This window comes from Anopheles coustani, chromosome 3 (genome assembly GCF_943734705.1).
Source record: "Anopheles coustani chromosome 3, idAnoCousDA_361_x.2, whole genome shotgun sequence".
Taxonomy (NCBI): domain Eukaryota; kingdom Metazoa; phylum Arthropoda; class Insecta; order Diptera; family Culicidae; genus Anopheles; species Anopheles coustani.
The window spans coordinates 23,567,763-23,585,071 of record NC_071288.1 but is presented as its reverse complement, the minus strand read 5'-3'; the positions used below and the strand labels follow the sequence as shown (position 1 = coordinate 23,585,071).

Here is a 17,309-nt window from a genome sequence, read left to right as displayed (position 1 = left end):
TACCGGTTCAGTGACAGCGAATTGATTAGAGCATGGTTTGCATATTTGTGAATAACTTTTTAATCTCTGAACCGATTTGGACATATGACCCCTCAAATGAAAGGTCTGTTTGATACGAAAAAGTTTGGTCAAAGCATGGTTTTTCCATCTTTTCGAGTTTTAAAGAAAATTTATTGTGCCACGAACACATTCAAAAGGTGATACCAATCCAATCAAACACCGGTAATTCAAACGGTAATTGAACCGGTAATCGAACCGGTATGATCCGGATTGATAATTTCGTTCACAGTTCCGAGATTTATTGGTTTTTAGTTGTTAACTTTTGGTACAAATAGTATAGGAATAATGTCGCTGCAATCCATGAAAGTCCCAAAATTGATGAAAAGAAACAAGTGTTTTTCTAGGAACGATATATAGCTCAAAGTGAAAATTATAAATGCCGTCATGGGTGCAAAAGATTGGGGAATCATGTAACTCGTTCGCGGCTCACCACATCGCTAATAAAAACGTCATCACTGTCAAAACAGAACGTATTCGATGGATTTGAAACGAACGTTAACACCTTCTTTTGCATTTATTATTATTCTATCACAAGAAGGACATTCATGGAACATGTATGATATTTAGTAATTGATTTAATTTTTATTCAACACACCCATCAAAACATGATCATCTTTCGCAACGCAATTCAACCTACTGAACATTCGAGGCACGAATGCATATATCACAAGCCTTTGATAAAATCTTCCAGGGAACCAAAAAAAGGTCCCTTCACCATATGCGGCATTTATCCTTCTTCGGGTTCATTTCCATACCGAGCTTACAGCCAAATGTTTGGCTAAACTCGGGCGAATTTGTCAGTACTCCCTTCAACCGAAATTTACCGGGACAGTGCGTATCGTCGAGATAAGCCTTTGCGGCAGCACGCGTATGCGATTCGCACCATATATGGCCGTAGGATATGAAAAAGAGCTGTTCGTGTGTGTAACCTTCGAATCCTGGCAGCAGTGCCTCTTTACCGGAGTTTTTCACGTACAGCTGGTACGCCCGGAACGCTTCCCGTACTCCCCCGTTGTCAGCAATATTTTCTCCCAGCGTTAAAAGCCCATCGATCTGAAAGGTAAAGTGATAGATTGGCCCATTAGAATCACTGCAAACTTTAACCGAACGCAATTTAAACTTTGTACATAATCGTCCGCTTCCGGTATGTAGTATCGATTGTACTGGTTCACGAAGCACATGGACCGGTTGACATACTCCTGTATGGTTTTGGTTGTCCACCATTGCTTCAGGTTTCCGTTTTCATCAAACTGCCGGCCTGCGTGATAAGCAAAGCAAAAGTTGAACTATCTGTGTTGTAATTTTCATAAAGTGTAGACAAGCTAAAATTGAATGTTGGAAACACAACTAGTTTATCGCATTACACTGACCACTATCGTCGAAGCCGTGGGTTAGCTCATGCCCGAGAACGGTTCCAATGGCGCCATAATTCAGAGCCCTAAAAGAGAAACAGGTAACATTGTTTTCTTATCGTTTTACATTCCACTTTGATGTTCTGTCCCCAAAAGAAATAGGTGAATCTTTCAATGTCAATTGCAGGCTAAATGCAGTTTGCAACTAAATTGAGTTCGTGAAGAAAGGTAAGAACTGTAAACTCACAACAGCACAACAGAGTAAAGTATTTTGTGCTAGCTGGTTCACGTCCGTGCAGCAGCTTGGTTTTTGTGGGATCTGTGTGTAGTCCTGCGGCGAACGGACGCTTTGTTTGCCGAAGACAGTACGGTGAATAACCGGTGTTCGTAGAATGTACAAAAAGGATGCTGAAATACAGTGCAGCTGTGTGCAGAGGCGAAGCGGACAACAATTTGCAAAATTCTTACTCCAGGCCAAGATGATAGAAAGGATACTGAAGGATCGCTATCGGGATGGCTGCAGATTCGTCGTTTACCCCGCCGGGACCGTGGAGCGAACATATAAATTTCCGTCGAAAAATGCATCGGAAAAGAAAAATCAAAGATGTGTGTAGGATGAAACATGCCCAATTACAATTATTTTACGGACCGGTGCCGGAAGGTTGCCACTTGATACATACTGATGGCGTTTTCCTGGAACGTATGGAATGCGTTCACGTTGGTGGGCAGCGTGTCCCAGTCGAGCTCATGTTTGTGGCGCCAGCGGCGCAGCTTGATGATGTTTTTCCGCTGAACTTCCTCCATCATGTTTTCCAGGTGGGTGCTTTCGTTAACTTTTAACTATCCCGAGGGAGTTGGGAAGGGATGCCGAAAAAGCGAAAGAGTAAAATATACAGAACAAAAGTTGCACACATGTTAGCGATATTCAATATAAACTAACGGAAGGCATGTTAACCACAGATCATTCACCCCGTTGTAGTGCTGCTCCAAACGTTGCTGGTCCAGAATCCACTCGGGGAACCCGATCAAACTGCGCATCGCTTCAGACTTCCGCAGCGTAGACTGCTTCGTCGGCCAGTCCATCCAGGTCGTGTCGCGGACGAGTCCCTCGAAGGCAGTGCGTATGTAGCGGAGCATATCCTGAACCCGTGGTTTCGTGTGTTGTGTGAAGTTGTCGTGCGAAATGGCGTAGCTGACGGCCATCCCGAGCAGGCTGTTGACGGTGCCGGTGCAGTAGAGCGTTCGCGAGCTGAATCCATCGCCAATGCCTAGTGTTTGGTAGTAGGTGTAGTGTAGCCGCCGTACCTCCATCGTGGTGTGCAGGATCAGCTCTTCCACCACCGTCCACCAGATGTACAGCTCGACGTGGGCGAGCGGCGTCACGGAGAGATACTCGACCAGCAGTTTCAAGTAGAGAATATCGGCATTGCTGGTGAGTACCATTTCCTCGTGCAAGTTTAGCTGTGCCTCAGGAATTCCCTCGAACATGCCGTTCAGCAGTTTCTCCCATATGGGCAAGGGGTCCTTCGGGGCGATATGGGTGTCGGTGATGTTTTGTAGCTCCGACGCCGTATAGTACACGATGTCCTGCAGATTTAGCCGATCCTCCACGTTGGTACTCTTGGATGCATTTTCCGCCTCTCGGTTGAACTGTTCGGAGAGTCGGGGTGGAGTACAAACACGAAAATCGCAATACTATTGTCGGGAGTAAAAGTTTGGCCACTTACCTTTGTAATAGTGTCCGAAAATTGCACAATTATTGATGCCGCTTTTTCAAAGCTGGCGTTAAAGTAGTCCACCTTTATCGTCGGATCGGTGTCGTTCACCAGAATCTTCATGACCCCGACCATGAACCGCTTATAGGCGACTAATGATGCAGAATCTTTAGGAAAGTTATCCTCCTCCCGGTCCTCTTCTTCCTGATCGGTTTCGTCTGCACTCACTGTTAGCTTCCTTCGAGTCCTCCCATGACGACGCATATGTTTTAGGATATCGGTGTTGCTGGGGGAGAAAAGAGGTCCGGAGTGACGATCGCTCTCGATGTCTTGTTTCTACCACTTACAACGGAAGATCCGAGCCTGTCTCGGGCGTACCCAACACCAACCGATTGTGGTCCCTGTGGCGTGGGTCCGGATATACGTCGAGCCCTATGAAAACGTCCATCCCGAGCAGCTGCTTGATCTTTGCCAACGAACGAACCCAATCGAACTCATGGCTCTCGGACAGTGGTTCCGTCACGTTCAGCACTGACGGGTACGGTGAAAGGTAGAACTGCTTGAGGTACCTAAATACCGGCCCATAGCCAAGTCGATCCATGGCGGTTAGGTTCATACAGCCCCTGTACATGGCCCGCGCCTGAACAACCGGTTTCGGATCAAACGCGGTGCTGTTCGCCTGCAGATACTGACGGATGTTGCGTAGGATTTTCGCCTGCCGCTCGCTAAACCAATCGAAGCTGGTGTACGTGTCCGGTCGGGGGTGTTCTTCCTCCCAGTTGCCACAGGTGTACTGATAGAAGTCATCGCAAGGGTTCACCGTGTCATCCATGCTCTGTTTCAGGGCGGCAGCGGACCGTAAGCACTCCGCTGTGTGGCAGATATCCGGTGGGAAGTGAACTACGGTCGCCAAAAAGTGGGTGTAGATGGTTAACTTCCTTGCTACAGATTCCGCCTCCGAAACTAATACTCACGCAAACAGGCAATTACTATGATAACGATCATCAGGATGAGGATGATAAGCAGCAACAGCAACAGTATCGATTTGTGATAGTACCTCCGACGGAATCTATACAGCATGGTATCGCCGGGTGTAGGTGACACAAAAGTAACTGTTAATGGAACCATGGCAATGGGCCTCGGGGGGACGTACAACATTACCTCGATTGGATACCGATTAGGTAGGGATTACCATCCGGCGGATGGTGGTGATTACTTTTGTTATTATTCGAGGGGCTTTTCTCGGCATCATGTACTACGGCAAAAAGGAGCGACAAAAACAATTTAAAGCTGAGTGGGTGGTGGATCGGTTAAGGCTATGAGTTGGAGTTGTTTAACTTTTTCCGCCTAATTACTGCTTTGGTCTGCGATAAGCGAAGGGGTTGCAACGTTTTTTCTCGGATCGGCAAGTAAACATGATTCAAAGGATACGGAGTGAAATTATGTATCCTTTTTGGTGAACACTTTTAGAAGAGGCAACATTTTGCATGAATGCTTGTATTTACTGTAATGGTTTCATTATCGTTTGTTTTGAGCTAAATGTGGCAATGTTGGCACCGCTTGTTGTTCAAGAAAATCTCGTTGTTGAAGTTTCTTAAGTTGTGTTTTCTTTATTCAGTGTTAAATGAAATTGTGTAGCAGATTAAGAAGCTTTCATTCAACAAGCATCGAACCTTGAACGTGTATGAGATAACAATATGTTCCCGATTTATGAGCGGTAAATATTTGAACCTTATTTTTACTAGTATCTCCTAACCGTGTTGCAATCACTCGGAGTTAATAAGAATTACCAAACGTGAGCTTATAAGTATTATCCATTGATATTTTCATTCTTGCAATTATTGATAAGTTTAGCTTGGACCAAAGAAGTAAAACATTTTTAATTATACCAAACCGTCTCGGGGTCTCATTGCTTTGCTCCTAACGGAAAGATTTTTAATTCGAAAATTTACTACCAAAAGACGTTGTTATTTCGCCATGCCACGTGTGATGCCTCGATCGCCATGTTATGCTTAATATTAATGGACATGGATGTTCCGAAAAAAGAGAGGAGGATATCCGTGCACTCGGGACAAAAATGCAAATGTAATAACGATGCCTACAAGGGCATCCGAATCCATTCAACCGCCCATTTGATGCTCATGGAGTGACTTATATTTATTGAAGTGAAAAAATATAGAGTTGGTAACATAAACCCTTTTGAATGTAACATTGAGGCATTCCTGCAACTCTTGTCCAACGAAAATGATTGAGTTTTTTTTTCTGAACGTTCTCTTGTTTAATATTCCAGAACGGTTGAATTTCAGGAAGTAACGATTAAATCAATAGTACGCAATACCAACAACGGTTCTGTGGGCTTGTTTATTGATTTTAATTTTCTATCCATTGTTTGTGGTTTTAAATAAAAAAAAAGTGTTTCGAAATGTATTTCGTTCCAAAAGAGTTTTCGGCTCAAATCGGAAACGTTTTCGGAATTGTTCAACCAATTGAAAACATTCAGTGCCATCGCAATATCTATCAAAAATAATACTTCCCCGATTTTTACCATACGATGCACAAGCTGTCCTACCTTGAAAAAACAGCCTCCCTCGATCAACCCACGTCGTAGGCTTTTTAATAAAAATAATTGATAGCAAAATCCAATCGTAAATATCGATAAAATTGTCAGTACACGTTCTTCTCTACCGGTGTGTCTGTTTTTCTGGCCCAAAGAATGGCTCCCACCACTTACCCGCTCCACATTTTTATTACTTCTACGCTGACATATGAGTTTTTCCTCTGGCTGTGTGCCATGGTGACACTAAACTCGACCGATGGTTTACCGTCGTTCGAATATTCATTCGAGACAATTATGCTCGATCCGATGCTTTCCAGAGGCGCCGGGACGCCGGCGAAAAGGGGCGAATGAACTCCGGCAAGCATATCCCGTTGCTGTTTCGCCCCAGTAATATGCTGCTCGTCTCTTCTACCCCGTGGGGATAGGGGCGGCTCGGTCCAGTTTGTTGACCCGAGGCATGCATAATTTGTGCACGTGGCACTCGGAAAGCCCAGCCGGCAAATGTGCTTCAGCTCGTTCCCGCCGAGAACCCATTGGGGAGCATTGGGACAACCCACAATTGGTTAGGTTTCTCATAGTGCCAACAGTTTGGGCACTTAGGATTCTCTAATCGACTGCTAACGGGTGATCGGACTTCGTTAGACGTCTTGCCTTTTGGTGGATGTAGCAAACGCAACGTAAAGCTGGTCTACGCTACTGGCGGAACATAAACTCGTTGGCTGGATTAGTTTAGTCAGAAATTGATTCGTCTTTCATCCTGCTCAATTGGGTCAATTAGTCCTCTTCAGTTGGGGGGGGGCTAAAACATTGCCAAAGCAGGAGGGGAAAAACTCAATTTCGTAAGTGGACTAGCAAAGGTGCAAAAGTTTTTCTCCATTCGATCATACTAACGCCCACTGGTTCTATTTATCCTACCCTTGACGAAGGTGATCACAGTTACAGTTAATCGTAGTCGAAACAAAACTGTTTCGAAAAACAAACATCGGAAGCAATTCTGTTGTATGCCTTTCTTTTCGACGGTATTAATTTGTGTAGGCAACAGTTCTGTGTACTGTTGTCTAGTTGAAATGGTTGTTTTCCGTTTTTTTTTTTGTAATTGATATATTTTTTGGTTAGTTTCGGCACGACGAATGTTTTCCTACCCGACCCACACCGAAATATCCTTTTCATTAGGTTATTGGATACGTTTCATTTGGGTCAATAGATGGGGTGTAAAAAAACCATAGGAAAACCATTCCAGATATGTTACGGTTCGAAGCGGCTGCTGAGAAAATACCGGAGTGGTTTTGATATGCCCAAGCAAATAAATGTTGTTAGTAATCGTTTCATCTTCCACGGTTTGGCACCAATAAGCAACAACTGCTGTGAATATGCTACGCAATCAATAAATTCGCACCGGAACGATATCACAGGCCGTCCTGGCCACGGGTAATGGGCAAAAGTATCTTCATTAGGGTATTTCCGACCACTCGCTCGGGGTTCCACTCTTTAGATATTCACTAGAACCAAGCCTACGTGGCATCAAATGCTGTCCCGGAAACTTATTAGACAAAACTTGTCGGCTCGGTTCAATTAGGAAAAGGATAGAGTGCTCGATCATACTGTGGCCAATGTCGTGGAAACAAGAACCCGCCCGGTGTGTACGTACCATAGTCCGCCTGTTGACTACCGTCCGTCGTCCAGATGCGTTGTGTTGACATGGTCGGGGGCGTGCGGTGAATTTCCCAAGATTTGAAGATGAAGTTGGAGACTCGTGTCGTTCTGGCAGCTGATGGATGTTACACCAAGTGCGAGGAGCACCCGTTCGAGGGGTGAATAAACACTGAACTAATGGATTGTAAAGAAGACAAATCACTTTCCACAAATATCTCCACTGAGGTGGCATGTAGTTTACATTTAATTCATTTAACTCGCCGAGAGTTTGTTCCGTATGGAGTTTACCACATGATAAGAAAAAACCTTCACTGGTAAGCCCTTTTTTGCTAGAACCGTGACCAATTATAATGCCCATGCACTTACGGTGGTGCACTGACGATGGTTACCGATAGGACACGAATAAATATCCAATGTCCATAGCACAGTACCTAATATCGCGAGACATGCGAAATCATCGTTTATAATGTGTCATACCGTACACAACGCCGTAACCCGTTCGTTGCGGTTTAAGCATATTAAAATTCACTCCCACTCCACCGGGGACAGGTTTTCCATTTTCCCACCAACCCTGGTGCAGCCTAATTAAGGGCGACCTTTGACACGCGCTACATCATCATCAATTTGAACCAACATCCCGCAGGCACTGTTGGGTCAACAACTGGCGCCTGTGTCTGTTTATCTGTTTATCTGGTGACACTGTTGCTGAAGGCAAGTCCCGGCCGATGGGAATGTCTGTTGAGAGACGACATAATGGGATGCACAAGTGGAAATTTTTCATTGAAAACGTTTCATCCGAAAATTACGTTGGATGTTCAATGGTGGGAAATCGAGAATACCGTCGATTAAATGTAAATTTTAATGTGTGTCATTCGAGTGCATATATTGCATCCGCAATACACCCCCGGACGCTGAATGGTTCGGTGGAACTCGCGCGGAAACAACCAAACTCGAAAAGCTTTCCACCGCAGAGCTTCCGTTACTAGGGTTGAAAGGAAAATCGAAAAACTGCACCAAGACCGTTACGTTCTCACTCGCTCTCCTCCCTGTGTGGCTCTCATTCTTGGCTCAATTTTCCCCTGGCTGGGGCTACGCTAGTTGCAGTGTATCGCACAACACCGCTGAATCGCGAGGTTTGTTTACGCTTCGCAAAACGTACGCCATCAGCGTACAACCGAGCCACCGTGGAAGGTATCCTTTTATTCACGCCCGAACCACGTTTCGGAAGGATAAACCTTCCAAGAACTGCTGCTACCGGCACACGAGTGTTTTCAGCTGCCGTCCGCAATACTTATGGCCCCCGAAAACTATGTCAAGGGCGTATTTGATGGCGGATTTCAAGGGGAACCGATACAGCTTTTTGCTCATGCAAAACTAATCTGCCGCGATCCTTGCTGCCAGAAGTCACTATTGACTGGGGATTTTCCAAAGGCGAAGATAGAGTTTTTGTTTTTATCGCTACGATTCACAACCGTTTGCAAAATCACTTTTCGCAGATCGCTGTGCCTTTGAACTTATCGATGAGTGGCTTATGTTTACTGCGGCCCGATACACGTGTCCTGCACTTAAATATCTAAAAACAAATCGGTTAGTGAGAGTGGGCAGAGAGTGAGAGAGTTTTCCCACCGGTCGTACCGGTTGGCAGGATGCACCAAGACTGTCCCGACGGTCGGTATTCGAACGGGCTCGATCCTAGGCGCGACGAACGGCTTCATGGACAGTACCGTTCCACGGTACCCCCCAACGACGATGATTGTGATGTCCGCTGAAGGGAACAAACAGGTAAAAAACCACCCCATGCGCCCCCAGGACGAAAGCACCGCGGCATTGGTGCTGTAAGTTGGGCTTTGTGTGGTGGCTTCGGCATGCCTACAACGGCACACCACGGTTCGGTTCGTGCTAAACTCTATTATTAGCTATCTATTGTTGGTTGTTTCGAAGCGATTTTCCTGTAGCAACTGCAGAAGCCTTGCCAGGCTCGGATAGGAGAGCGAAACCGCAGCCCGGTGAGGCTTTAGGAGGGGCTTTTGGGGCTTTGGAAAATACTGGTAATAATTGCATCGCACTTTTCGATTCCCTCTCGTCCGTTGGATTGCTTTATAATGTCCTGCGCGGCATGTAATGTATGTCCTTGTGCATTTTTTTCGCTTCCCCACAGAGCTTTCTAAAACTGTCGAATTATTGTAAAATATTGCTTGAAAGATTACATAAAAAAATGTAATGAAAAATTGTTACTGTCAATAGATTCGCTTAAACTATCCAGTCAACTTTGTGAAGGTAACATTTGTCACTTTTTTTACATGCTGATATTCCTTTGCTTTTCTTTTTAACCCTTAAAGCGTCATGTTTCAAGCATATTAGCAGATAAAACAGCAATTAATTCTTTCAACATACGGTGCATTGCGCTTTTGACATGTAAGTTTAGATTTGAACTTGTTGTCATCATACTTTCGACAAACAAATCTACGGGTTTTAAAGTAAGCATACAGTACAGTAACCGTCGACATCACATTTATTTATACGATTTTTTTCTAACACAATATTCAAATGTGTTCCATTACAAGCTAACGTATAGTTAATACCAGAACATTGAGAATTGAATCTTATGTACGATGTTCTTACAAGGGTTTAAAGTTACTCTCGTAGCGTAGCGTCTCTCTTGGGGAAAGTTGAATCCTTGGTCGTTGGGATGAAATTTCTTTCCTTACCGTCGTCGTCCTTGGAGTGTAATTTTCGTACGAATGACTGCCTCGGTCGCCTGCAACTGAAGTGCTCCGCTATCTCCCTGGTCGATAACAAACAATCCGGGGAAAAGCGCTTCGATCTATCTTGCTCTGCTGCGCGGGAAGGATTACGGAAAAGGAGTTTCAATAATGTAAGATAATTAATGATGAACCTGTGCGACCATCGTTCCAGTTGAACGGCTGCTGGTACAGTATTTTTAATGCCGTTTTAATGGGGTAAAAATAAACGTTATGCAGTAAGGTACGGCGAGCGAATTTGTTTGGTTCACTCAATAAATGAGTTTCCAACTGCTCGAAAAGAACGTTTTAATGAACATTTTTTATCGCCAAGAAGAAAGGAGAATCTCACTAGTTTATCAACCAAGTGGTTTCCTATAACAAAAACGTACCAACAGCTGATTAATATCAGATAACATTGATTAGAGTGAACAGTTTGCAATGAGCCGGTTCGATCAGTACCGTCGTCTTAAACGAACGAGAATGACCCTAATTGATCTAGGCAGGGCAGGGTTTACCTTTAATGGCTGTGTAATATGCTGGTGGCGCGTAGATAATTCGAGCAATATTTTCTCAAAACTTCCCAACAAGCTTCCCTTGTACATATACACGGCAGGAAATGTATACCATCTCGGCTTGTGGATTAATGGGTTGAGGCTGATAATAAACCCTGCGATCCTTAGCTGGAGATGCTTTTCAGGAGTTCGTGTGAGATTGCCTGTTTTTTTTTGTTCTCGGGACACGGCCGGAGTCTACCGTGAGTTGGCGGGGCAGGTATCCCTTTTCCACCACGTCAGGCCACCACGCCCCAGGTTCGCAGGTCATTAATCGGGGTTGATACGCGGTAGGATTTCGGTCGCTAATGGACACCGTCATTAGATTGATTGACTGTCGAATAGTTGAACCCGATTCATTGACTGTCTCGTGCCTCGATCTCGAACGGTGGATAAATTACCGACGTCAATGACGCATCGAGCGCAAGTTTCCCCATTCGTCTCGACCACGGCGGAAGGTGGATTATGAATGTTTGGTGTTTATTGACCTATCGGGGTTAATATTTAACCACATCCCATTTATTCCGGAGTGGTTCGGCTTTTGCATGAATAATATTGTTTACTTGTTATTTGTAATGACATGTTTGGTCTTCATCATATGCGAAGAGCGTGGCTCTGGCAAGCTAAGGTGCTGTATTCCAAATAGTGCAAAAGTTATTTATGGAACGAATGTTTCTACAAGCTATCATTTGTACAGCCACCAGTGCCATGACTTCTGCAAACTCCTTTCGCTTCGTCAGTCATCGAAAATGGTGCTTCCAAAAGTAGCGTAGGATTTGTGAGATTAAATCTGAGCGCTAGCGAATTAGAGCAGGCTCAAGACGTTATTTCTGGAGCAAACTTCCTCGCTTCGCGAAAGCTTCCTTTGCAACGTACAAAGCAGTGTTTTAAGATGTCCCAAAACATTTTGAGAAGCCTATGAAAGCTGACGTAATGAAATGGTATTTCGGGCAGGTGGTCGGCGCAAACCATGGGCGGAAAGGATGCGAGGTGAAAATGAAATGGATCAGGTTCGCAAAGGTTTCGTCCACGGGGCAATACCAGAGGCAATGGAATTAAATTTCCTGACTTCGTCCTGCCCTGGGTGAAGAACTCTCGGCCAGCGTTGCTTTCGCTTTTTCTAACCGACTTTGTGTGCCTCCTTCGGCAAACCATATTGTTTGGAGAGTAGATCGGCTGAACTGGTATTTTCACGCCCTCTCGAGTCGGGAGTCGAATAATGTCATCTCTGGCCCCAAACCGTATGCTTGCATTGGATGTAGCGAGCTTCCGGATGGTTTCTTAAAATGCGGTAATTTGTTGCCGATTTTGATTTGATTCTTCGTACACTGGCTCACGAATGGTTCGGGCTCATCAATTTTCATCCTGCTGACAGAACAATGTGTTTCAATCGAAGCATAAACATCTGTTTCCCGGCGTGCTCTCTTGCACATAATGCCGTTCGATTGATTAAATTCGTTCCGGGGAAATGCGAAGCGAGCACACACCGACGGCTCGAACGGTCTATTTGTATCGTTTTTTTCTTTTTCGCAACGGTTGATCAATTTCAGCAACAAAAAAAAACAACAATGTCGGGAAATATGTTTCCAATGAAGAGGAACAAAAGAATTGAAAACAATCTACCCCTCGTTCGCAAGCGCACATCAGGAAAAGGCGCACCGGATACAGAAACTCGAAATAAAGCTTTTGGTGAGATTTTGATGAGATTTTCATTTGAAGGATTACATTGCTTCCGGCGAAGTGCACGGCCAATGGAGCAAACGGCGCAAGATTGGGTTTACAGGTGTGACGAGGGTGACGAGCGAAGGACATGTCGTGTTGGTGACGATCTTCGTCAAACAAGAATTCGGTTGATAAATGGTAATGGGCGTATTGTGATTCGATGCTCTCAAAAACTAATCCGCCATGGTACTGGGGTTGAAGTATGAAGTAAATTAATTATCTTTTACAAAGCATTTGATGAAGTTGATTTAGTCGAATGAAATGTGGATATCGGGGGACAGGATGATGGTACTTACTTGACTCAATAAAAACGAGAGCGATGTTTGACATATCTTACTTTTATTTGCCTACCACCAGATGGGTTATAGACAGTTTTTTGTGTGAAAAAGGACATGATATTAAACTATTGAAATGTGTACTGAAGTATTTGAGGAAACATCTTTTATGTTTGTGACATACCTGCTATCGCTCTGTCGTCCATTTCTTCCACAACGGATTGTTTTCTTCCTTATCTCTTTTTTAATTTTCTGTCCAATCTATTTCAAATAGAATCATATCTATGCACCAAATGTAAAAATTAATCTAAAAACACATCAAAACGTATGGTTTGAAGCAGTTCGTGAATGGCGCTCCTGGGATTTTATTTTATCTGAAATTTGAAGCTTGAAATATCTTATCTTCTCATTTAAAATGGTGATTGTTTCACTTAGAAATCAATGATAGAAGAATAGAAAAAAAACATCCCAAATCGATATGAAGTAGTAAATTTCTTGTAGAAAGAATCATACCTCAACATGAAATACATTTTCTCCTAAGTGAAGTTTAAAGGACAATTATTAGTATTGAAATAAATGCACGAATTTACTGTTCCTAATAAGGTTTCCGACTGAAAGCCGTTCGTAAGTAGCACGGTATGAAATTTTATTTCGCAATACTTAATACAAATGCACGACGGCGTTTTCTGCCCGACAAACTCGCCCCTCTCTATGGCCGAGACTCCCTACCGGGTGTTCGATGGCCACAAAAAGATCTTCTCGTTCTGTTCCCTTTGGTTGCTGGCAATTTCCTACCATCCGTGGTAAGCCGGAGCGTACTTGAGCAGCGGAGCGGGAGCGGCATGAGCGACAACCGGCGCCGAGTGGACATACGACACGACCGGAGCCGGGGCAGCGTACTTGACCACGGGGGCGGCGTGTACCACCGGAGCGTGTACCTGGTGGAAGGTGGCGTAGCTGGTGGCAGCCGGAGCGACCGCCTTCACGATCGGGGCCGGAGCGACGGCGTACTTGAGGACGGGAGCAGGGGCGGCGTGCACCACCGAAACGGCCGGGGCGGCATACTTCACGATCGGGGCGGGCGCCGCGGCCACGTAGGACAGTCCGTGGTCACCGTAGTACCCCGGAGCGGCCTGTGCGGCGGCGACTAAGGTGGCTAGGAGGATCTGTAACAGGTTGCGCACGTCAGTTGTTAAACCCATGGAACACCTCACCACGGTTCGCCACTTACCAGAAACTTCATGACGATGAGGACTGTGGAGCGGGCGAGCGCGGGAAAGATAGACGGAAACCACGAGTAGAAGTTCTCACGACACCGATTGTTCCGACCAGTTCGAAGGGCGCACAGTGACTCGATCGATGTCCGGCCGAGCCGGAGGCTTTTATAGATCGAACTGCGGTGTCATCCGGAGAGACTTCTCGAGCCTAGCCGGGGGTAAATCTATCGTCCCATCGGGCTCGTTTCTTGAAGGAACCCGATCGGCCAATCGTCGCAACTAACGCGCCGCTTCGTGCGCAACATTGCGGAATGTCCTAATGTGGAATGTTACGCTTTTTCTTCTGCTTCTTCTTCTTCTCGCGATCTCCTCGTTCATTTGTCCACGAGAACCGGCTCCGGTTGTACTTCTTGTGGGTTACTTTTTACGTCGAACCAGTCGAAGGGAAAATCTGACCACCGCTGATGGCTTCGCTGACAGCTCAACCCGAGCGGCTTCAGTGGCAACTGCACACGTAGGTGCACTTTTAATGTGGCACGTAGCAAATAAATCATTCGCTACCGAACGACGATTATTGACACAGATTGTGTCGCCCGGGTGCACCGTTCGATGCATCGGCGAAGAGGGTCTTGCACACACACACGCGCGCGCGACCGCGACCTACGCCAGGTACTATGGCGGGTTTGGGATGTCGAGCTGCGCTGCAAGGCCAGCCGAGATGATCAAACGGATGGATTTGCCAAGTAAGTGGAGAGCACCGTTGGCATGCCGGTCTGCGAACCGATCGGCAAACCATCGGCGGAACTCGCTGCACTTTGCCTTTTGATGGCTGGCCGATGCCTGGTATCCGAAGCGCCCAAGGTTAGCCCTTTTATTGGCCCCCACGGTCCTCTTGTTGACATTGTCTGTCAGTGGTACAGTTGAGTGGAATCCAGTAGATATTGTATACTTTATTTATTCAAATACTCTCTATGCGTCATTACTGTGTTTCACAAAGCGTTCTTAGATATGGTTCGAAGCTTCTAGCAATACTACTTTGTCGATAACTTTATTGGACCCGAAGCGGGCCATCGTTTTATCAAACGTGTTTACTACCGTCTGTTCGGAGATTATCACATCAGTTGGAAGGAAATGCAGCTCACAAGACCGTGACCATTTTGAAATAAACACGAACCTTTATTGAAATACGTACTCGGAAAATCGTGTTTTCGAGGCACCATTTCCAGCTGGCACTGGATCCCCGGAAGAGTTTATTATTGCATTACTCCCGCGAGTTCACATTGCTGACGCGACACTGTCCGTGGCGGATCGCGACTCGCGTCACGGTTGAAAACTTTCTGCCAACTTCAGAAACTATGTAGCAATGTTCGTTCGGCTGGTTGCGCTCGACGATTCCATTCCTGGCCGGTTCTGGCTTCTGGGATGCTCCCGGCACCTACCGATAGCGTCTGCTTTCTTTGTTGTGTCCTCAGGGTGGCATCAAGCGATACGGTGCACGATGTGATGCCGGTCGGAAGTCACCACTTCCGATGTACCGTGTAGTGTTACTTTTCGCTGTAATCCTGCCTTTACTGTTTCCGACGTTGGCGTGAAATATTAAGATGGTAAAGTAATATCCTGCGACAGGACAACGTCTCCTGAAACGTAAACAAACGAAAGGGTTGAACGTGGGAAGATGAGAACTGTAAAAACAACACATTTGATCTTTGTTTTTTTTTTGGGACATGTTTATTATTTTTAAATGTCCCAAGAATGTTGTACACTTCGCAGATTTACATCCATAGCATTCGTAGCAGACCGTGCATCTGTAAAGTGGGTTTAATTGGATGTAAAATTTCCAGTCCCTTCTGAAGGATACCCAATTTCTCTTATCGCAAAAACTCCACCCCCAATCATCGTTGGCGGTGACCTTTGCTTGTGTTGTTGTTGGGTTGTTAGCTGCTTTCCGAACAACATCAACAATTCCAGTTCGGGCGTGAAATGTGTCAAATCCTACCGTTGACAAATGGTTGATCCGCCACTAATGCTGGCCCATCATTTTGCCGTCAACCGAGGGTCCTATGCAAAAAGGTGTCGGAGCCAGTACGTGACGAAAATGTATTATCTTAAATTTAATCAACACTTGCCCGGCGACCCGCGGATGAACGGTTACCAGGTGCCTGGCTCAGGTTGAATCGGTTGTAAGTTTCACGTAAAGTTCCGTTTCCCTGCTCAGTTTTCCATTCAACCTACCGAGGTGTGTGCACAATGTAGCATTTGGAGAGTGATGTACTAGAAGTCATAGTATAGCATGGTAGAAGTCATAGTATTAAAAATACTCGTGTCAACCGAAAAATATGGAAACTTCACCATGTACTTTTGATCCGAGACGAAATCAAACAAGAAGAGTAGGTCCTTTGCATACGGAAGGTTTTTAATGAGGTGACGGCGGAGGGGATGGGGAGGGGGAGGGAGGAGATGGTTTAAATTTTTGAGGATCTCAAGGATACACAGAAACAGTTTTCAATCATAAAGCAAAATACTAGAAACTAAATTCAACTCATTCTAACGTGCTCGTTGGTTAGTTTTGCAGAATCCTACACAAAGGTACTAATTTCCGATTCTCCTCAGCTCAGTCTCGTTTGTTTGAGCAAGTAGCTCCACTTTCGTATGTATACGTGAAGCTACATTTTATACAGAAAAAAGTATTTCCTTTTAACGAATTGAATAAAATAATCCAAAGCATATTTGTCGACCAGGTTTGCCTAACCTTCCCTTCGCGCAGAGAATTTCAATCCTTCGGCCAACATAGTGATGTTTATTTTGGCTTCCCTAAAACTCCCAAACTCACTGTAGACCCACATCACTGTGGCTGTTTCGCATTTATTCGAAACATTACGTGACAGGTCGCCAGGAGAGCAGGGTCAAGTTTACAATGGCTATTTCGTCCACGCGACAAGTTTGTTTTCCACAAAACACTACGCGACAGTTTGTCAGTTTCCTGAGACAGGAAACCTTCGACCTTTGAGTGCCGTATGGCGATTGTCGCGTGGCAGTAAAAGCAGGAAATGGTGAAATGTAATTACAACTTTACATAATTTACATCTTCTCTGTCTAACGAAACGTTTGAAACCATGGAAAGATATCGCGTGCAAAATAGGATAGCTTCGCAAGAAGAATGGATTTTCCTAGCAGATCGAGCGAAAAATTTGCATCACGATGATAGAAGTATGTAAATGGCTGTATGCCGCTATACAAACCAGCACTGATTGGTTGAACGATAAAGGATCGCGAAAACTTAACGGCACGCGTAAAACATTTCTGAATCCAAACAAACTGGATATTCTTGGAGCTGCAACGACTTCGTTCTTTAAAAAACTGTAATTTTTGGGTCAACAAAAACTAAGCACAAAGATAGACATATCTGACATTTTGTTACTCGATCGCTATAAGAATTGTGTGTAGAAAAGGAAGGTGTGCATTG

At 45.0% G+C, this 17,309-nt stretch overlaps 2 protein-coding genes across 2 annotated transcripts; both read right to left on the bottom strand.

Moving 5' to 3' along the window:
- Positions 1-738: 738 nt before the first annotated feature.
- LOC131258833 (neprilysin-11) lies at positions 739-7,384 on the bottom strand. The gene is made up of 11 exons (XM_058260216.1): positions 7,333-7,384; positions 4,289-4,382; positions 4,102-4,196; positions 3,475-4,027; positions 3,140-3,413; positions 2,382-3,062; positions 2,093-2,252; positions 1,881-1,929; positions 1,431-1,498; positions 1,188-1,318; positions 739-1,113 (listed from the first exon to the last, which is right to left on the bottom strand). The coding sequence occupies exons 1-11, from the start codon at positions 7,382-7,384 to the stop codon at positions 772-774; spliced, it is 2,499 nt and encodes an 832-aa protein (XP_058116199.1). The 3' UTR covers positions 739-771.
- A 6,036-nt stretch (positions 7,385-13,420) lies between these two features.
- On the bottom strand, positions 13,421-13,872 carry LOC131259478 (cuticle protein 16.5-like). Its single transcript, XM_058260980.1, has 2 exons — positions 13,861-13,872; positions 13,421-13,795 (listed from the first exon to the last, which is right to left on the bottom strand). Exons 1-2 carry the CDS (start codon positions 13,870-13,872, stop codon positions 13,421-13,423), a joined length of 387 nt encoding a protein of 128 aa, XP_058116963.1.
- Between the last annotated feature and the right edge of the window lie 3,437 nt (positions 13,873-17,309).

What these genes read in the sequence shown, in the direction of transcription:
- LOC131258833 (XM_058260216.1), bottom strand. Translation starts at nt 7,384, where the DNA reads ATGTCAACACAACGCATCTGGACGACGGACGGTAGTCAACAGGCGGAC. An exon ending in CTAATCGGTATCCAATCGAG is followed by an intron (nt 4,197 to 4,288) that starts GTAATGTTGTAC and finishes CATGCTGTATAG; the next exon opens with ATTCCGTCGGAGGTACTATC. An exon ending in TTCTATCATCTTGGCCTGGA is followed by an intron (nt 1,499 to 1,880) that starts GTAAGAATTTTG and finishes TTTCTCTTTTAG; the next exon opens with GGCTCTGAATTATGGCGCCA.